General features: G+C 44.1%; 3 protein-coding genes across 6 annotated transcripts in view; 2 read left to right on the top strand and 1 right to left on the bottom strand.

Moving 5' to 3' along the window:
- Positions 1 to 1,101: 1,101 nt before the first annotated feature.
- Positions 1,102 to 11,315, top strand: pi4k2a (phosphatidylinositol 4-kinase type 2 alpha). The gene is made up of 9 exons (XM_053615661.1): positions 1,102 to 1,614; positions 5,876 to 6,076; positions 6,618 to 6,749; positions 6,899 to 7,052; positions 7,457 to 7,518; positions 7,631 to 7,730; positions 8,723 to 8,856; positions 9,576 to 9,635; positions 10,371 to 11,315. The coding sequence occupies exons 1-9, from the start codon at positions 1,273 to 1,275 to the stop codon at positions 10,530 to 10,532; spliced, it is 1,347 nt and encodes a 448-aa protein (XP_053471636.1). The 5' UTR covers positions 1,102 to 1,272; the 3' UTR covers positions 10,533 to 11,315.
- A 17-nt stretch (positions 11,316 to 11,332) lies between these two features.
- Positions 11,333 to 16,143, bottom strand: avpi1 (arginine vasopressin induced 1). Its single transcript, XM_053615663.1, has 3 exons — positions 15,948 to 16,143; positions 13,519 to 13,906; positions 11,333 to 13,292 (listed from the first exon to the last, which is right to left on the bottom strand). Exons 2-3 carry the CDS (start codon positions 13,896 to 13,898, stop codon positions 13,082 to 13,084), a joined length of 591 nt encoding a protein of 196 aa, XP_053471638.1. The 5' UTR covers positions 13,899 to 13,906; positions 15,948 to 16,143; the 3' UTR covers positions 11,333 to 13,081.
- A 2,819-nt stretch (positions 16,144 to 18,962) lies between these two features.
- The window catches only part of zfyve27 (zinc finger, FYVE domain containing 27), a 10,479-nt gene continuing 8,110 nt past the window's right edge, over positions 18,963 to 21,331 (top strand). For all 4 annotated transcript variants that reach the window (XM_053615797.1, XM_053615795.1, XM_053615796.1 and 1 more), the window contains exons 1-5: positions 18,963 to 19,144; positions 19,894 to 20,160; positions 20,245 to 20,315; positions 20,570 to 20,756; positions 21,250 to 21,331. The exon at positions 21,250 to 21,331 is cut by the window's right edge and continues 14 nt beyond it. In XM_053615797.1, the coding sequence (XP_053471772.1) occupies positions 19,937 to 20,160; positions 20,245 to 20,315; positions 20,570 to 20,756; positions 21,250 to 21,331 (564 nt within the window). In that variant the 5' untranslated portion in view covers positions 18,963 to 19,144; positions 19,894 to 19,936. The remainder of the gene's footprint in view (positions 19,145 to 19,893; positions 20,161 to 20,244; positions 20,316 to 20,569; positions 20,757 to 21,249) is intronic.

A 21,331-nucleotide genomic window follows, 5' to 3' on the forward strand; every position in this document is an offset into this window, starting at 1 on the left:
CTGGCGTCCCAGAAGGAAGCCTCTTCTAAAGATGATGCACAAGAAAGCCCGCAAACAGTTTGCTGAAGACAAGCAGACTAAGGACATGGATTACTGGAACCATGTCCTGTGGTCTGATGAGACCAAGATAAACTTATTTGGTTCAGATGGTGTCAAGCGTGTGTGGTGGCAACCAGGTGAGGAGTACAAAGACAAGTGTGTCTTGCCTACAGTCAAGCATGGTGGTGGGAGTGTCATGGTCTGGGGCTGCATGACTGCTGCCGGCACTGGGGAGCTACAGTTCATTGAGGGAACCATGAATGCCAACATGTACTGTGACATACTGAAGCAGAGCATGATCCCCTCCCTTCGGAGACTGGGCCGCAGGGCAGTATTCCAGCATGACAACGACCCCAAACACAGCGGTTTAGACATTAATGGCTGTGTGTTGAGTTATTTTGAGGGGACAGCAAATTTACACTGTTACACAAGCTGTACACTCACTACTTTACATTGTAGCAAAGTGTCATTTCTTCAGTGTTGTCACATGAAAAGATATCATCAAATATTTACAAAAATGTGAGGGGTGTACTCACTTTTGTGAGATACTGTAACACAGAGTGAACAATATCATGTAATATTTATGTAGCCTATTTATTCGAATCATGTAGCCTTCAGACGCAAAAAAAAAAACGTGCGTGTGTGCATGAGAGAGAGTGTTCGCCACAAAGCAGCTATTTTATGTCAAAATGTGTCACAATAGAAAAAATAACTCTACAATTAAATGCCTAAATGTGTGGCCTTTTTTAAAAAAAAAAATCTTAAAATTGAAAGGATGTGGAATTTTCCTTGAATTTTTTTTTATGTATATTGTTATATTTATTTATCCACATTTAAATATCTATTATTGTTGATCTAATCAATCTAAAATGTATTTTATTTAATTTTTGCCCAAATACGTAACTGAAATATGTAACAAGAGACCGAAATAAAATAAGAAATAGCGGTTAAAAACAAAATGTTTATTCATGAAGGCTGTTATGATGGAGCTTGTGTTTTTGTCACGTGTCTGAAGGTGGGCGGTGCCTTTGTAACCAATGGAGACGCACGTCCAGAAACAGCCGCTCGTGCGCGCGCGCTGATTCGCTCGCCCGCCAAGCCCCGCCTCCACCCGGAAGCTGCTGGTCAGCAGACTTGTTTAGTTTGAGGAGCTTCTTCGTTGCTTTCATTAAAACGCGAACAGGCGCCGCTCCGTCCTGTTTTCTCTCTCTTCTCATTTCCCTCTCCTCCGCCATGGATGAAACGAGTCCGCTCGTGTCTCCTCTGCGCGATTCCGCCGACTTCGGTGCTTTCCCCGCAGAGCCGGCGAGTCCCCGGGGCGGATTTGGTGGCGCGCCGGGCACGGTGATCCGCGTCCCGGCGGGGAGTCCCGGACGCAGCCGGGAGAGGCAGCCGCTGTTGGAGCGAGACCGGGACCGGGGTGTTTCTCCGCGGGAACACAGGAACGAGTTTCCGGAGGATCCCGAGTTCAGGGAGATCATCCGCAAGGCGGAGAAAGCCATCGAGGAGGGGCTCTACCCCGAGCGGATCTACCAGGGCTCCAGCGGGAGCTACTTCGTCAAAGACTCTCAAGGGGTGAGGCGTTAGGAAGGGGAAAACACACGTTTATCTTAACCTCTTTAATGAATCACTTCCGGGTCAGCTTTATTTATACGACCTTTTAGGCTTTACAGGTTGCTGCATCACCGTGGCAGTGACGTCACACAGGGTCCCGGATGTCCCAGCTTCACCACGTATTGAATTTTAAAACGTTTTGGAGTTCATCCCATAGTTTGTTAGTTTTATTTTTCTCACTGACAATCTTCTGTGTCATTACTAACCAGTGAGTGTATGATGGATCATCTGTTGTCTAACCTCGTGCAGTGCATTGTGGGATTATTTGTTTACATCTAGTACAAAGGCTAATAATAAGCAGTGGCTACAGTGATCTTTCTGTACAGATAGGAAATACGTAAATATTTAAAGATCTTGAAGGTAGAATGATTTGTGAATTGTGGGCGGGGCTTATAATTGTAGGTTTAAAGAATTCGCTCCGAACTGAACCGAACCGTAGACTACTGCACAGTTCCATACGGTACTTTTATGCACGCAGGTTAGCCAAATGAAGATGTTCGATTCATCTGTTTGTTGATTCTTTTGGATGTATGGTATGTATAAGGAAAAGTGGTGTTGCATGGGCTTCATTTGCATACTGGAACCTGATTGGTTCTTATATTTTATGATGCAATGATGTTCAGTATCAGCTCAACCTTTGCAGTGAAGTTTTTAGGTTTGTGGGATTTTGTGTGTGTCTGTGAGAGAGAGAGAGAGAGAGAGAGAGAGAGAGAGAGACACTCATGTAACACTGGACTTTTTCGTTTGTTCATGTATTGCTCAAAATGATTCTCAAAATGCAATGGAGCCTGGAAGTGATGTTGCTGTAAATTTTATGTTCCTCTAATCGGAAGCCTCAGTTATGTCGTGAAGTCACATGGAGATCATTAGAACCGTCAGTTTACGGTCCTGTGCTGATTAGTGAGGGACACGGAAGTGTTTCTGGGTTCTGAACAGATCGCAGTCTTGGTTTTTCTTCCGTACTCGACGTCGCCGCATGTTTCAGTCTGAGAGGAAGTCTGATGTGACCCAGTTCTCCTTCTCTCATTAGCTGTAAACCCGGTTGCGGGCGTTTATTAGACGTCGAAGCGTTACAGAGGAATGTAAATCGATGTCACGTGCAGCAGGTCGGCCTCGCCATGGAGCGGATCGTTCTGCAAAGAGCTGTTTCCACCTCAGAGATACAAAGCATTCTTCCATAAACTTTGACCCCTGATTGAACTTAACCGAGCAAACAAAGGAAGGAAGAGAGAGTTAATGCATTAGCTTTTATTGACCGGAGCAGTTTCCTGATAAACGGTCGTGTGTCTGACTATTTCACTTCTCTCTTTCACTCCAGACTCAGTCGGGTTCAGGAGCTCTCCACAGTTCTTCTGGGATTCATGTAACGGATGTTCTGGAACTCTCCAGAATTGTCTTGTTCAGTTCTAGAACTCACGAGGTCGAGATTCTGGAAATCGTTGGAATTACTTTTGTTCAGTTTCAGTGCTGGCGTTGTGGAGGTTCTGGAACGATCCTGAATTCTCTTTTGTTCAGCCCGAGGAATTGTGTGGTTGAGGTTCTGGAACTCTTCAGAACTCACGAGGTGAAGGTTCTGGAAGTGTCCAGAATGTCTTTTATTCAGTTCCATAGCTTGTGCTTTGGGGGTTCAAGAACTCTCCAGCGTTCATTTGTTCTGTTCTAGTACACGTTTGGTGGGGTCTCTCAAACTCCAGAATTCTTTTATGCAGTTCTAGAACTCGCACGGTGAATGATCTGGACCTCTCTGGAATTTCTTTGCTCAGTTGTTGAACTCGTGCGTTGCAGATTCTGGAACTGTTCTGAACTTGGTTCAAGAGCTCATGTGCTGAAGGTTCTGGAACTCTGGAATTATTTTTGTTTAGTACCAAACCTCACATGGTGGAGGTTCTAGAGCTGTCTGGAATGTTCTTTTGTTCGGTTCTACTAGAGTGTGTGAATTCCGGTGTTCAGCTCTAGAACTAGAACAAGCGTGCTTTAACGAAAGGCCGCATGAGCTCTCCTGATCTGAGCCTAATTTGAGTTGCGGTGCTTCGGCTAACCGTATTACGTGTGATGTAAAAGGCTCTTGTGTGAGGTTCTGTGTTCGACTGGGATGGAATGTTGTAATAGCTTAGCGGGAAGTGAATGTGTGTGTGTGTGTGTGTGTGTGTGTGTGTGTGTGTGTGTGTGTGTGTGAAATCAGAGTACACTCCTGACAGTTCACTCGGCACCGCTAATCTCATTTATTCCCTAAATCTGATTGTTCGTCTCCGTGACCGCTCTGCAAGTGACCAGATCGGATTTGTTCGGACTGTAGTCACGTGTGCTCGCATGCCTGCGCTGGTTGTCATAGTAACAGTAACAGTAATGGGATGGCAGGCGAAAGTGATGTAGAACACGGGATCTTTAAACGCTACAGTAGTTTAGGAAAGCGGAGATGTTGTGAAAGTGCGGATAATGTTGAAATAGTTCTGTAAATTTCGTTGTGTCGTGGATCTGTAACGTGTTCAGCGGAACGTCTGTGCTTTATGTTCTCTGTTGTTCAGCAGATCTCTGATGGCATGACAAAACCCGCACCTGAAATCTGACAAAGAATCAAATAAAAGGGGGCAGAAAACTTTCTCTGCTCAAAACACACACCAGAAAAACTGTAAACATGCTTCTGAACATTGTTTTATACCAAAAAAACTTCAACGATAAACTGACCCGAGAATCTGACATTCTACCCAACTGTATAATGGAGGCTAATATCCAATCAGCTTCCTGTTGCTATGCGGGTTTCGTTTGCCCAGTGATTCTATTGGTTGATGGTTGACAGGCTTTCTCTGATTGGCCGAAATATGAAACTTGCAGCTGATTGGTGCTGTAGGAATCCTGAAATAACCACAATGCCTCTGTCTCTGTCTCTCTGTGTCTCTCTGTCTGTCTCTCTGTTTTTCTGTTTGTCTCTCTGTCTGTCTCTCTGTTTCTCTGCCTGTCTGTCTCTCTGTCCGTCTCTCTGTTTCTCTGCCTGTCTGTCTCCCTGTCTGTCTCCCTGTCTGTCTGTCTCTGTCGGTCTCTCTCTGTTTTTCTGTCTGTCTCTCTCTCTCTGTCTCTCTGTTTCTCTGCCTGTCTCTCTGTTTCTCTGCCTGTCTCTCTCTGTCTGTCTCTCTCTCTGTCTGTCTCTCTCTCTGTTTCTGTGTCTATCTCTCACTTTTTCTCTGTCAGTCTGTCTCCATCTCTTTCTGTCTGTCTGTCTGTATTTGTCTCCCTTTCTCTGTCTCTCTCTTTCTCCATCTCTCTCTCTCTGTCTCTTTCTTTCTTTCTTTCCTTCTTTCTTTCCTTCTTTCTCTCTTTCTCCCTCCTATTCTTAAATGGTGGAAAAAGATTTAGCCTCTTTGAGAAATCAGAGTGTCATGTGGTCAGTGACTAATCCCAAACCACGGTGTTGCAATTAGCTCGCACTGAATCATGGAAAGACCCGGAGATGGAGTTTTCACTCGTGCTGTAGAGACGTTTCTGGAACCTGTTGCAATATTCACATTGGGCTTTTCATATTTTCGCAATAACACGGTATGCATCACGGACGACCGACGAAACACTTGGTACAAAACTATCAGTCCAGTCAGCTACTAGTTCATGTGGTATCAGAAATCTCTATCACATGACCACATGACTGGGTCCTTAGTAGAAGTGATTAGATTAGAGTGGTTAGTGTCAGTTCCAGAGGCGCCACGTCGTGTATGTGCCCTAAACCCCGCCCACAATCACGTGACGCTCGTGGACGTGGGGCTTATGTTTGGTAAATTGTCTCGCTGGTCTTGAGGGTAACAGTTAATGAGCTCGGGTTGTTTTTGAACCTCTCCTGATCGTGTGTGTGTGTGTGTGCACCAAATTTCCAACCAATCAGAACGGAGGACATGGTTCCAGCCACCCGTCTGTAAAGGAGAGTATTACCGGTTCTCGCGTTATCAGACAACAAATAGCACGTGTACTGCAGCAGGTCTGGCAGCACAGAATCGCTCCAGATTCTTGGATCAGGGAATTTTGTGGGGGGTTTTTTTAAGAAGGGAATCATTTTAATCTTTTGGATTGAGTTCAGGAAAAAAAAAAAGACATGACGTGTACAAGACACACCTTTCTTTAAAGGAGAAGTGAAAGTAAAAAGGAAGTAAAAGCACCACTGCAAAAGACTTCATTGTAGATGTTTTGTAGACGTTATTGTAGAATTGACTTCACTTACGTGCTTGTTTGTGGGGCGCAGAAGATCATCGGCGTGTTCAAGCCGAAGAACGAGGAACCGTACGGTCAGCTGAACCCCAAGTGGACCAAGTGGCTGCAGAAGCTGTGCTGTCCCTGCTGCTTTGGCCGAGACTGCCTCGTCCTCAACCAGGGCTACCTGTCTGAGGCTGGAGCTAGCCTAGTGGACCAGAAACTGGAGCTCAACATCGTGCCAAGGACCAGGGTCAGACACACACACACACACACACACACACACACACCACTATATATTTAATCAAATCAAACACACAATTCATTTAAGAGCCGGACATCACTAATACACACACATACAGAGAGCACGTGCTCAGACTGAGAGCATATGTGTGTGTGTGTGTGTGTGTGTGTGTGTGTGTGCACATGCTCTTGTGAAACCAGAGCATGGTAAATGGAACTAGGTCCTGTAGGGGGGTGGTTAAATGGTTTATCTCTTCAGTCAGCTTTTTACACTTCCTATTGATGGTATCAGAATAAGTGCTCTCTCTCTCACGCTCACACACACACCATGTGCAGGTGTGCAGAACACACTCATGTACACATGTCTCCAGTGGTCTGTGTGTGTGTGTGTGTGTGTATATGTGTATATATATATGTATCATATATATATATATATATATATACCTACACAGACTATCAGTAGGTGTACTCCGGTAGTGTACTTGTACACACACATTCACGCTAAGGTGTGTGTGTGTGTGTGTGTGTGTATGTATGTGTATGTGTGTCAGGTGGTGTACTTGTCGAGTGAGACGTTTAACTACAGTGCCATAGACAGGGTGAAGTCTCGGGGGAAGCGACTCGCTCTGGAGAAAGTGCCAAAAGTGGGGCAGCGCTTCCACAGGATCGGCCTGCCGCCTAAGGTAAGCCTCTCTCTCTCTCTCTCTCTCACACACTCACACACACACACACACACACACACACACACACACACACACATAGTGTCTCCTGCTGGAAGGGAGAAAACTCTTTCACGCACGTTTAATGGTCTCTGGTGGTTTTGCCCCTCCAGGTTGGCTCCTTCCAGCTTTTCGTAGACGGTTATAAAGACGCGGATTTCTGGCTGCGGCGGTTCGAGACCGAGCCGTTACCCGAAAACAACAACCGGCAGCTCCAGCTCCAGTTCGAGAGACTCGTGGTGCTGGATTACATCATCAGGAACACGGGTAACTACAGCAGCTGTACTGTAAATAATAACGGATAAATATTTATTCATCACACTTGATCTGTCCACACTCTTCCACTTCTTCAGATAATTACATGAGTCTGGATTCATTGATTGATTGATTTATTTATTTATTTATTTAAGTGCTCTTTGTTTTCATGTAGAAACCGGAGTCTGCCCAGCAGTCCTGTATCTGAATAGCATTTGCATGTCATAAACCGCAATGTCGCCCCATTTGCATATCATCTACACGGCACACATCCGCATGCACATTTTTACATCAAACACAGATGTGTGCGTGCTCCTGTTCACAGACTTGGTTACACGTGGTTGTCGAATAAGAGCATGTGAATATTGTACTAAACCCTGTACGCTGTAACAGGTGTGTTGTCTGTAATCCTGCAGATCGAGGCAACGACAACTGGCTCATAAAGTACGACTGCCCCATGGACACATCAGGGAACAGGGTGAAGATTTTTCTTTCCTGTTTAACGCGGACATTTTAAATAACATGTTTGTTATTGACGTAAATTTTGAATGGGGTGTCTCTCTCTCTCTCTCTCTCTCTCCCCCCTATAGGACAGTGACTGGGTGGTGGTGAAGGACCCCATCATTAAAATAGCAGCCATTGATAACGGCCTGGGGTTTCCCCTTAAACACCCAGATTCCTGGAGAGCCTGTAAACCAAATCAGCATTCACCACATGCATCACACCTCACTGACTAATCACACACATACACGCTGATTAATTGCACATGACCACACTGACTAATCGAACACTGACTAATCACATACATGCTGACTAATCCCACACCGAATAATCACGTACATCCATACGTGCTGACTAATCCCACACTGAATAATCACGTACGTCCATACGTGCTGACTAATCCCACACTGAATAATCACGTACGTCCATACGTGCTGACTAATCCCACACTGAATAATCACGTACGTCCAAACGTGCTGACTAATCCCACACTGAATAATCACGTACGTCCATACGTGCTGACTAATCCCACACTGAATAATCACGTACGTCCAAACGTGCTGACTAATCCCACACTGAATAATCACGTACGTCCATACGTGCTGACTAATCCCACACTGAATAATCACGTACGTCCAAACGTGCTGACTAATCCCACACTGAATAATCACGTACGTCCATACGTGCTGACTAATCCCACACTGAATAATCACGTACGTCCATACGTGCTGACTAATCCCACACTGAATAATCACGTACGTCCAAACGTGCTGACTAATCCCACACTGAATAATCACGTACGTCCATACGTGCTGACTAAGCCCACACTGAATAATCACATACATCCAAACGTGCTGACTAATCCCACACTGAATAATCACATGCAGACATGCTGACTAATCCCACACTGAATAATCACATGCATACATGCTGACTAATCCCACACATCCACACACAGTATTTTACAGGACACACACAATATTTCTAATAAGTCTGAGAGTAGACTCTAAGTCTAAGAGTTCTGATTGTAATCCCTGTCGCAGTAACGGGACTTCTTTGAAACGCATTTTTAGTTTTTAAAAGCTCTCTGCTTTTTGCCGCACAGTTTTACTTTTTCAAATGTAAAATTCCAGCAAAAGCACATCACAGAAGGTTCTGTCTGTATTTCCTGTTCGGTGTAGACCCGTTCTACTGGGCGTGGCTGGCTCAGGCGAAGGTTCCGTTCTCTCTGGAGATCAAAGAGCTCGTCCTGCCCAAACTGCTCGACCCCAACTTCATCAAAGACCTGGAGGAGGACCTGTACGAGCTCTTCAAGGTGAGACGACTCTAAACACACACGACACTCGCTCCGTTGATGAAACACAAACACTGATCACCAGTAAGAGGCGCACCGAGCTACCGAGTGCAAAATTGGGGAGACTTTTCTAATTTTATGCAAATGAGTTCTGACATGATGAAGCAACAAATCGGAAGCTCCGGAATGGATGGTCTGGTTACGGGTTGCGCGATGTGCTCGTTTCTACACGCCTGATTGCCTGGTAATGACCAGGTGTGCAAGTCGAGCTGTAGCGGTTAGCAGTTTGATGCCCAGCGACGTTAAAAACACACTGACGAGCTCTGTTTCTCTTTATGACCTTCTGCCGTCGTCGTGATTGTTGTCATGATCTGTGTCTCACATCAAATCAGCCTAGAATAGTGCAGCGGTATGCGATCTGAGAAGGTTTTTGTGTTTAGTCAATCGTGGACACAGTGACGCGCGGTGTGCAAATGACTGCAGGAGGATACGTGTGGCGGCCATCTTGCGTACGCGTAGTTAACAGCAAGTATAAATCAGCCTTCAGGCTACATACCGCTAATCTGATTCATTTAAAACACATCATCTCAAATAATAAATGAATGAATACTATTCGTTTAGTCTATTAATATATTAGACATTCAAATTTCACTGTTAGTGTTGGCAAGCATGCTATTGCTTTTACCCACATTAACCTGTGTGTGTGTGTGTGTGTGTGTGTGTGTGTGTGTGTACTGCAGAAAGATCCAGGTTTTGACAGAGGCCAGTTCCACAAACAGCTCTCAGTAATGAGAGGACAGGTCAGTCATGCTCTCTATTTCTGTCTCTCTCTCTCTCTTTATCCATTTGTCTCTCTCTCCGTGTCTCGCTCCCTCTCTTTATCCATCTGTCTCTCTCCCTCTCTTTATCCATCTGTCTCTCTCTCGCTGTCTTGCTCCCTCTTTATCCATCTGTCTCTCTCTGTCTCTCTCCCTCTCTTTATCCATCTGTCTCTCTCTCTCTGTCTCTCTCCCTCTCTTTATCCATCTGTCTTTCTCTCTCTGTTTCTCTTTATCCATCTGTCTCTCTCTCTGTCTCTCTCCCTCTCTTTATCCATCTGTCTCTCTCTCCCTGTCTCTCTCCCTCTCTTTATCTGTCTGTCGTCCTCTCTCCCTCTCTTTATCTATCTGTCTGTCTCTCTCTCTGTGTGTCTCTCTCCCTCTCTTTATCCATCTGTCTCTCTGTCTATCCATCTGTCTCTCTCTCAGTCTGTGTTTGTGTGAGTGTCTGTGGGTTTTGGCTCAGGTTGGAGAGCGTGTTGTTATCTGACTCAGGGGATGAGTTTCTGTGGACAGGTGATTAGTGAGAGCTCTGTACTGTAGGGATTCGGGTCGGACCGGGTTCGATGGAGCTGGGATTCTGCAGCTCTCTTTATTTTTTAAACGGAGGGGGGAAATCCCGAGCTCTTGCGCTCCAAAAAGTCGACAGTATTTTCTCATGTGCTTTCATGTAAACGTGAAGGGTCGTGCTGTAGCATGTTTCTGGTTCCCTCTCAGATCCTGAACCTGACCCAGGCCCTGAAGGACGGCAGATCGCCCCTGCAGCTGGTACAGATGCCCCCCGTGACCGTGGAGACGGCTCGGGCGCCGCAGCGTGCCAACAGCGAGTCCTACACCCAGAGTTTCCAGAGCAGACGGCCGTTTTTCACGTGGTGGTGATGCGTGCCGGTGGGCGTGGCTAACCCGAGATGTGCTGCTCTTCCTCGTGAACTGTATTTGGGAAGGAACTGAACAGAGACCGTGCTTGAATGAAAGAAGCAGAAAGACCGCTTCCTTTTAGCCTTCACCCCCTTCTCCCTCCCCCGAATCAAATCCGTGATTCCTCCTCTTTAAAGAGGACCGTTACCTTAATAAAGGTACACTGACCTGCCACACTGTCTGCACAGTTACGCGCGCGCACACACACGCGGTGTTTTACTGTAATCACACCGGCGATGGACGTGCGCATATCCCTGCAGCGCTCTCCCTCACCTGCACTGTCGCCCTCTGGCTGTGTGGAGGACGAACTGCATGTCCATAACAACTTAACCTAATAGTGTGACTAAACTGACAACAAAACGTGCCACAGATCCTTCTCTGTAGAGCTTCTCTTGTGCTCTCTCTCTCTCTCTCTCGCCTTCCTTTTTTTTGTTTTAACATCTTCGCAAACTTCTGGAATGGTGCATACTTCTGCCTTGCCTATGTTTTATTTTACTTTATGTATTTTTCCCTATATCACGCGCATGCGGCTGTCTGATCTCAACTGAGCATGTGCAGAAACACTGGAATGCTCCCCATCCCCCCCCCAATTGTTTCTGAAAAGCAGACATTTTTTTTAATTAACGACGTATTTACTTCAGCGAGATGAAGAAACTGACTGTAAAATGTCATGGCGATGCACTGTATAAATTTGTATGTAATGTAATTTAGCAAGAAAATATAAGCTACAACAGGACCAGGAAATGTTTCTGGAAGCTTCCTTTGTTTGTTTGTTTGTTTGTTTGTTTTTAATAGCAGATTCATTCATCACAAATTCACAACTTGACACAAAAATACAACAAACAATTACACTGCATGTAGTGAAGGTAGAAATACATCTTTTTAAATAAAATAAAAAAAACAATCCAGGCGTTATAATATATTGTTACGTTTATAAATGTAAGAATACGGCTACGTCGACGACCAGAAATCCTGGTTTTAAAATATAAAAACAAGTCTCGCTTTTCTAACGGTACTACTGTAATATCAGACGTGTGCTGTGTTTTCCGGACTATAAGTCATGCGGTAAATTTACTATACGTCAGAGATCGCTTTACGTCCCCCTGGTGGTGTAGTGCAGTAATGTTTTTGTCCTGTTAGTGTCGCTGTAATTTGATTCGCTACAGCTCTGATCTTAATATATAACGGTCTGAAAACAATAGCGGACCAAATACGTAGCCTTGACGAATACCCATAATGCATTAGTGTCTAAAACACATTCCCTCAAATCCTGTTGTTTGATTGTGCAAACTACCGTAATCCCTGGAGTAATGTAGCTACTGTAAATACTCCAAAAAATGGGCATAATAGAATTATATAACATAGTTTCTCTTAATTAATAATAATAATAATAATAATAATAATAATAATAATAATAATAATAATAAAGCTACATTTGGCAATCTTGAGTTCTTTGTCTCAACTGATGCAACCATTAACCTCCTGAAGACCTCCCGAAGAACCCTTTTTTTTTTTTTCTAAAACGTCTGGAAAATACAGCCAGCTACATTTGCTATTAGAATTTCTTTCACTTTTTTTTTATTTCGATCCACAACGGAGGAGAAAAAAAAACTAAAGTAAAGCTAGATATTACTTCTACACTACTCTAATGTCGCATATCATCATCATCATCATCGAGTCTATTGATTTACTCTCTATCTCGGTGCACACTATAAAAAGTGATCAACACTGTAATGTGGAAGAATGCGTGATTGCTCTTCGATGCATATTCTTCATCATCATCATGTTCCGAATGTTGGAGTGTATATTGCTAACGTGCTACAGAAGATGACGACGTTTAACTCAAGTACTACCAGGCGCTCCAGCTCCGACTACACGTCCAGGCCGAGCCCGGTGAAGCCGTCCCTCCACCGAGCGATGCTCTTGTCGCTGGTCCGAGGTGGGCTGGATTTTTTTTTTTTTTTTTTAATCCCTGAAAATATCAACCTCGAGCCCTCGGTGTTTATTTAAATAGCGTATTTGGAGTATTACACTGGTTAGCATGTGCTGATAGCAGAGCTGCACTAAGTGTTGTGTACAACAACAATAATAATAATAATAATAATAATAATATGGAACCAAAACACATTTTCAGGTTGTTAGGGGTCCAAGCACCGAGGTGCAGGAATTACATTGGTTTTGCTACAATTTGCTTATTTTTCTTTGAGAAGCATTTTAAATTATAAAGCGTCTTTAGTTTGGGCTTCATCTTCACTACGCACCACTGCCCTGTAGTGTACTGCTTTAACATGAATACGGTATATATGGTATAAGCGATTACCAGCACATGCCCGATAGTGTTAGATTAATTAGTGTTAATTAATGCAGTGAGGTTTTTAGGACTGTAGTGAATGTGTTTGTTGCAGCAACGTGACGAGTAATTTAGCAGTAAACAGCTCTGTAGTGTCTCTCCATCATAGTGTTCATCACGTTTCGGCTCCTTAATGGTGGGCTCGTGTTTAGTGTCGCAGCTACTTTGTGTCGGTTATGCAGTTATCTAGTTTTCGGTGTCGGTGTCGTATTCGGTGCAGGTAGCGTTCCGGATCTTTCTCGTCCCGGCTCCGAGTCGCCCAGACGTCTTCGTCGTCCGCCGGGTCACATGACTTGGCCTGCCCCCCGCAGGCTCCCCGAGCCGTGACGTCGTCGTCGGCCGTGACCTCGGATGGCGTCCGCTCGTTCGTTCTGGAAAATCATGGACGAGAGCAAGAAGGTAGCAGAAGTCAGTTTTGTTTTGAGTCCATTAGGGGTCCAAGCACTAAAGGTGCTGGAAGACAAATGGTTTTGTTTTCACTTAAAACTGTTTTACATTTAACATTCACTCTGACAACCAGGCATCAGGTCAGAGAGTGAGATTTTATTGCTTTGTTTGTAAAACCCTTCTAGAACAACCACCACACGTGTCTCTGACCTGCTGTGCCCAAACGCCCGGACCCCTCTGTTCGTCTCGGCTCGGATCCCGCTGCGGTTCCTCGCTCTCACCCGGAGCCCCACCAGTGCCCGCGCCAGCCCTTCATCCTCCTCCTCCTCCTCGACCTCGTCTCCGTCCCCGTCCTCCTCGTCTCCTTCGGCCCTTCTCCGGTTCCTCCACACCTGTCTGGCTTTCTGCTCGGCGTCTGGCTCCCCCGCCGAGTGGAAGAGGCGCCTGAGCTGCCGAAGGTTCACACCCTGGAAGATGTTGGCCGAGCCGGACTTGCGCGTGCGACGCTCGGACGCCGTGGCGGTCCGGCAGAACGTGGGCTGGGGCGCTCCGGGCAGCACTGCAGCAGCGCTGACACCGACCTCCTCCATAGGCAGCTCTGAGGGTCAAAGCGTTAAAGACGGGGCTTGAATAAAGATTTTTAGGTAAGAGGAGTTCTCTATAGAAGGCAGTGGAAGGTTGCAAGCTGGCGTTGGATCTTCAAGCGAGACTCTGGTATAGTAAATGACATGACGACAAAGCTGAACCTTATGTTAACATTAAATCAGTGACAGTTCGTTTCGTTTGTAATTTTGTGCAGTTCGAGGAAGTAATACCCGAAGCACAACATTGCGTTTTCACTGTTTTTACTGACACGGTGTCGTGCTTGACCCGACTTGAGACTCGTAACCAATCAGCAGCAAACAGTTCTGGAAGCATCGCCCCTGAATACTGTTATTTCTTGTTGCTGATCTTAAAACAAAACAAAAACCCACTCAACTGGAACCTTTGGTACGGAACCAGCAACCCACCAGGACAAACACAACTCCAGTTTTCAAAAGGTGCCAAAGGTTCCTGGTACTTTATCACTGCATAAAGTGTGACTAAAAGTCAACGCAAGCACACTGTTCCGAAGAAGTCACAACAAAGCGGTGTTACGCAATCACTATTTAAGCAGCTTTCGATTATCTGATCACGGCTATGGCGGGATGGTTAAGATTCCCAGCACCAAACTGTGTCGTAGAAACGTACCGTCAATCCCGGGAGTATTACAGCTACCGTAAACACGCTAACAAACGAGGAGGTTAAAATACGGGTCAGGGTCTAAATCACTGCATCTGCAGGAATGTTCCGTTACCTTCCAGAAAGCTGGAGTTTCTAAAAGCCTGAACACACTGCAGAGGTTGTTTACACGCAAAGAGCGTGCGTTATCTGATCTCTCGGTATATCCTGCGAAACAGAACTGTCAGTGTTCACCGCAAAATGATGTTACCTCGAGTTTTCACTTTAAGAACTGAAGTAAATCCTGGGGTGTGTCCCAAACCACACTAACAGTACATCAAAACAGTACACGACCAAACTGTATGCACTTTAGGACCTAGTCATAGTCGGATTATTACTCATGTTTTCACCACACACAGCGATGACGACTGAGCTAGAGATCAGGAAGAAAAACAATGGAGTGGGTCTTTAATGTACAGCTCATATTACAGGAAAATTACAGGAATTTACACTGAACTTGCATTATTAAGATTTCTTTTTTTCATTAAAACACTTTTTCTCTTCCCTTATCAGGAATATTAATTCATTCTAAACTAGACTATATGCTGTCTGAGGATATTATATATATGTATATATATATATATTTAAGACTATAGATTTAAATATATAATCATCCTAGTGCAGGAAACCGTTATGGAGCTACGCAGTGACGTCACGGAGAAATATTTGATTATTCTGTTTTGTTTTGTTTTATTTTTAAATCACATTAATGCATATACCTGGGCAAATATATCTCGCGAATAAACCTACAGCAAATATTATTTGAGAAAAAATAATAAATCCTAACTCCAACTTCTTTTGCAAACGTCACGCCGCTGCGTGATGACGTCACGCCGACGCACAACGGACTGCAGTCGCTGCTGCTCTAGTGCGTTAGCAAAAAAGAAACCAAGATCTGAGATGAGATAAGAAACGCGCTGGCTAAACGACAAAAGAAACCATTAGGCAACAATGACATCATTAAGTGACGGATTTAATATTGATCAGAGATTTTTTTTTTTTAAATAATAATAAATAATTATCTGTATTGCTGCACTGACCCTGGCAGACGGCACGTGCGCAGCTCTGCGCTATTATTAGATCTCCAGTAACCTCCACTTGCACTTTATTACTGTTGATAAATTACGCGTAATAAAAGGGAGACAATTAAACAATGTTTAGCGCGCGCGCACACACACACACAAACGTGACAAATTATGTCATGGCACGTTGTCACGTGTTTTTGTACATAATTGCAGGATTATTTTTGTAAATAATTGCATCGTATATTGAAATACAAGTGTTTTTTTTAAGGTCTCTGAAAAACTTTATGGAGAATTAAAAAATAAAAAAAGAGGTAAATGAGTGCAGCAACGCAGAAGAGAAAAGTAAACACAGACCGTTTAGTGTCCCGAGCGGTGATTTCTATCCTCTTAACCCCTGCGGTATCATCCGGAAACGCCTGGATATTTACAATCCTCTGTATCAGTGAGTTTGAGAGTGATTAAACTCAGTGTGTGTGTGTGTGTGTGTGTGGTTTAGTGTTTCTCGGTCCTGTATGTCAGCGGATCAGGATTCTTTTTTTCACGCCACAGTGCTTCCGCTTACGTTCAGCGACGCGCAGCGCCAATCACAGCGCTCGGGTAAGTATTAATCCCGCCTACCTGTTCCATTTCTGACCAATCACAACGCAGCTCTCGGTGCGCGTTAGTGTACTGCGAAGGAGGGGAAAAAAAACAAAGGTGTCATTTTCATTGACGTCAGTGGCGCGCGGAGTCGACACAGAGAGGCATGTTTCACAGGGGAAGAGAGATGAACTTCGGAACCGTTTGCAGATCTTTTATAAAGCCATAAACATTGTGCAAGGGAATATTATTTAAAGTACGGCTTCTTAAAGTAACTCTTGACCATGTCCTTCAACTGAGCTAAAAGTCTTTTGCTATCAGTAAAAAATAAATAAATATATATATATATATATATATATATATATATATATATATATATATATATATATATATATATATATAATCTGTAGAATAATAAACCGTTTTAATGTGTTTTTAAAAAATATCCAAACAATTAAAAAGAATAAAAAATGACCTAAAAACATCTCTACATCTTGAAATGTATTGAAATGTCAGTAGTTGTGAATATGCATGGTATGCAGATTTAGAATTAATTAAAATTAATTAAAAGTTTCAAGGTTACCCTACACAGCGTTGTGGGAGCCCACGGGACTCGCGGCACAGAGCGGGGGACACCGCCGGTGCCAGTCTATCACAGAGCACAATCACAGAACAGAATATTTAGACATGCCAATTAGCCTACAGAGCATGTCTTTGGACTGGGGGAGGAAACCCCCCAAACATGCAGACTCCACTCACACACAGGGCAGAGGTGGGAATCAAACCCCCAACCCTGGAGGTGTGAGGCAAACGTGCTAACCCTAAATATAGAATATTTGATATTTATAGTTAAGAGAAGGTCTAGAAGCACCTCTAGGTGGTGATCCAGTGGTGTCAGTGTAAATCTTATGAACGCCACTCGTGCTGGTTGTGAGTCAGCAGGTCATGATCTCATGATTGCATTAACTCGGGGATCATTAACGATTTAATCATTAATCACGTTGTTTTAGAAAAGGAAACCTACAGAATAGGAACATGTGATTCAGTGAGTGTCACTGATCAGCTGAGGAAGTCATCACACGACCATTTTCCACACAACTCTGTCGAATAGGACACCAAAGAGCCTGTAAAAATAAGAAGCTTGTAAGCTTTTTGTTACTAATAAATAAAATTGGGGTCTAACATTTTCCACTAGATACAATATGTAGAAGAATAAAAAAAACAAAGGTTAAATTATAAGGCATTACTACTACTACTACTAATAATAATAATAATAATGATAATAATAATAACAGCAATATTTAGAATCTTTTCAATAAAATTATCATCAATTTTGTTTTCTAAATTAAAAAAAGATGACTCTTTTTTATATTCATTGAGCCCCCCCCCATTCCTGCCCATGTACACAAAGCTCCGCCCACAGAACACAAGGAGGTTCAACAAGGACTTCATCACTTTCAAGCGTATTTGGACATTCGGCTGCTTGAAGGCCAAGTTAGTCTATAAGCTCACAAACTCTATACGCACACAAAATATAAGCTCACAGCGATTTATGAGACTGTTTAGAGGTGCGCTTGTTGTTCTTTTTCCTTTATAATAAAAAAAATACATATCTGTGTCAACATGTAAAGCCAGTCAGTCAAACAGCTCAAGGCTTTATACCGATTGTGTTTACAGACCTGTCCAGGACTGTGAACACGAGCAAGGGAGCAACATTGCTAATTCTCATTTGACTGTGTTTCTTGTTGTTAGGTTTTATCAAAGCACAGAGTGATTTTTGTTCTACACAGGAGAATTATCCGGCTGTGCTGGGTGCTTGCTAATTTCAAGTTCAAGTTCAAGATTTATTTGTCATGTGCACAAAATGTCAGGGACAGTTGTGCATTGAAATGCTTGTTGTGAGGCTCAAGTACTCGACAGCTGTGCAATACAATATATATATATATATATATATATATATATATATATATATATATATATATATATATATATATATACATCAGAAGATAAAGGGGGAAGGAGAATTATTTACAAATCTGATAATCATCCATCCATTTTCTATACTGCTTATCCTACAGGGTCACAGGGAAACCTGGAGCCTATCACAGGAAGCATGGGGCACTAGGCAGGGTACACCCTGGACAGGGTACCAATCCATCACAGGGCACAATCACATACACACTCACACACCCATTCATACACTACGGACACTTTGGACACGCCAATCAGCCTACCATGCATGTCTTTGGACTGGGGGAGGAAACCGGAGTACCTGGAGGAAACCCCCGCAGCACGGGGAGAACATGCAAACTCCGCACACACAGGGCCACGGTGGGAATCGAACCCCCGACCCTGGAGGTGTGAGGCAAAAGTTTGGCATGTCCAAATTTTCCATGGTGTGTGAGTGTGTATGTGATTGTGCCCTGCAATGGATTGGCACCCTGATTGTACCTCGCCTTGTGCCCAATGCTCCCTGGGATAGGATCCCCACTACCCTGAAGGATAAGTGGTGTAGAAAATGGATGGATGTTATACCCCGTGGATATTTTCCCACATTATTTGTACTTGCAAATAAATGAAAACTATCGACTATTACACCTTTAAATCTGCACATGCTAGGACCTTTGTCATTAATGACAAATTAATTTAAACAATGGGTCATCCAGTATCCAGTCTGGAAAACATCTACACGAAAAGCGAAAAGCTGGAAAAATCGATCCAGGGTCAAATCGATGCGATCGGTGTTCGCCTGTGTGGTCTGAGCGAAGCTCTCATCCGGGTCTCTGCGATTGACACGTCATCCTGCGCGACACGGAAGTAAGTGATTTTGGCACTCCGGAATGAACCATTGTTTACTCCGGACATTAAGTGGATTGATGTAAATTTTAAAACCTCGTCGGAGAATTTTGGATGGCGGTAGAATCGTTAATCTCTCACACAGTTCTCTGGGAAGCGTGAAAACACAAAGAAAGGTAAATAAACATAAACAGCATCGTCGAGGATGCTAGGATGGTGCTATCTAAGCTAATAATAGGAACTGACTACTTATAGAAATGTCAAACTAGCGAGCGTATTATTATTATTATTATTATTATTATTATTGTTGTTGTTGTTGTTGTTATTTCGCTTTGATAATTGGGTCAGAGTTTTTACGGAATATTTGGGGTTGCCAAGGTCCAACAAAACAGTGGAGCTGTATTATGGAACAGTAAATATTCAGAGATGAGCAGATGGATTCAAACAAACAAACATATTCATATAGATATTCATATAGATATTCATATAGATATTCATATAGACTGCGATGTACTGTCATTGTTTTGTTAAACAGAGCTGGACTGCCTGTACCCCCCCCCCCACCCCCCACCCCTTGGATATTTTGCACGTCTGGACAAAATGTCAATAATTTAACTATCCAAACTTTTCCAAAAATCAAGTGACAGGGTCCATGAGGTCTACATCATATAATTGTATAGATACCTTAGAAACACTGTCTGGTTCAGGGCAGATTCATATTTCACACGGGTTAATTCCTAATGGACTAAAACCTGATTACACAGCCCTACAGAAGGGGTACAGTAACGGTGTAAGTCTCTGACGAAGTCGTCACATGACTGTGTTTCCACAAAACCCTGTCACATGACCTTCCCAAAGTGACTAACACATTATGCTGTATCTGTGTGTGTGTGTGTGATCCTGATGTGTAAAACCGTTTGAACAGCGTTGTGTGCAGCTGTCCACTGGGAGAACTGTGACGGAGTACGATGATGCAGACGGGCATTCAGGAGACTCCGCCCACCGCAGGGGAGCGAACAGAGCCGAGCCGGATGCTCAGTAAAGACACGTCGTCCCTGGACAGCACATCTGACCTGGGAGGCCCTCGTGCTGTGACCTTTGACCTCTTTGATATGGTGGTCTCTTATAAGCGGATGGCCATCTTTCTGGAACCGGTTACTGATGTGGCGGACGTGCTGCGATACGTACTCGGGTGGGTTAATAATGAGTTATTTTGGATAGAGAACTGAGTCATGGATGACTTATGCTAAAGTTTTCAGTGTGTGTGTGTGTGTAGGTGGAGAATGCCTTTGTGTTCTCTCTTCTGCTGCATCCTACTGAACATCCTCTTCATCACATTGAGTGAAGGTGAGAGACAAAAAGACACCATTAATTAAGTAGCCACACCTTCTTCCTTGTGATTGACACACCGAGGCCACACCTTCTTCCTTGTGACTGACACACCGAGGCCACGCCTTCTTCCTTGTGACTGACACACTGAGGCCACGCCTTCTTCCTTGTGACTGACACACCGAGGCCACGCCTTCACCAGGATTGACAGATACATAACATACTGTTAGGATGTATAAATATTGCTCCTTGTCTTGTTCTTCTCTTCCTAGTGGCCTGGTTCTCTCTCGGCCTGTTGGCGGTCTCTGTCCCTGCTGTGCTGGGTTACCTTGGTGACCGTTGCCTGGGCGATACCAGCGATACGGTCTTGGAGAAAAAGAGACACTACGCTGTGCAGCGCAGAGAACTGCAGACCGTCCACATGAGCCGCCAGGAAGCCATGATGGAGGTTAAGGGCCTGTGAGTAGCCATCTTAGTGAGGTTAAAGCTGTCAGGGAGCAGCCATCTTAGTGAGGTTAAAGCTGTCAGGGAGCAGCCATCTTAGTGAGGTTAAAGCTGTCAGGGAGCAGCCATCTTAGTGAGGTTAAAGCTGTCAGGGAGCAGCCATCTTAGTGAGGTTAAAGCTGTCAGGGAGCAGCCATCTTAGTGAGGTCAGGAACTTCAGCCAGGTCCAGTTCTTATTTACTATCAGAGCCCTAAGTGAGAAGCCATCTTTCTGAAGGCAGTGCCAAGAATGAGCAGCCATCTTGCTGAGGTCAAAGCCACTGTGAAGCAGTCATGCTGGTGAGGTGAAAGTGTAATGAGCATTTTTAAGATTAAGATTAGAAGTGTTAGATAAACCATTCCAGTGCACTCAGAGTTGTGAGTGAGCAGCCATGATGGTGTTAATCAGAAAGATGCAGAATCTGTGTGTGTGTGTGTGTGTGTGTGTGTGTGTGTGTGTGTGTTGCAGATTAAAGCAGTTAGATGAGTTCCTGACTCAGGCATGTGTGTACGCAGAGTCTGTGTATAAGATAGTGTACTGGGAGAGTCAC

This window comes from Ictalurus furcatus, chromosome 26 (genome assembly GCF_023375685.1).
Source record: "Ictalurus furcatus strain D&B chromosome 26, Billie_1.0, whole genome shotgun sequence".
In the NCBI taxonomy this organism is placed as follows: domain Eukaryota; kingdom Metazoa; phylum Chordata; class Actinopteri; order Siluriformes; family Ictaluridae; genus Ictalurus; species Ictalurus furcatus.

Coding starts and splice junctions, on each gene's coding strand:
- pi4k2a (XM_053615661.1), top strand. CDS start 1,273: ATGGATGAAACGAGTCCGCTCGTGTCTCCTCTGCGCGATTCCGCCGAC. Junction 6,077..6,617: donor ACATCGTGCCAAGGACCAGG/GTCAGACACACA, acceptor TATGTGTGTCAG/GTGGTGTACTTGTCGAGTGA. Junction 7,519..7,630: donor TGGACACATCAGGGAACAGG/GTGAAGATTTTT, acceptor TCCCCCCTATAG/GACAGTGACTGGGTGGTGGT.
- avpi1 (XM_053615663.1), bottom strand. CDS start 13,898: ATGGAGGAGGTCGGTGTCAGCGCTGCTGCAGTGCTGCCCGGAGCGCCC. Junction 13,293..13,518: donor CGGGCGTTTGGGCACAGCAG/GTCAGAGACACG, acceptor ATGATTTTCCAG/AACGAACGAGCGGACGCCAT.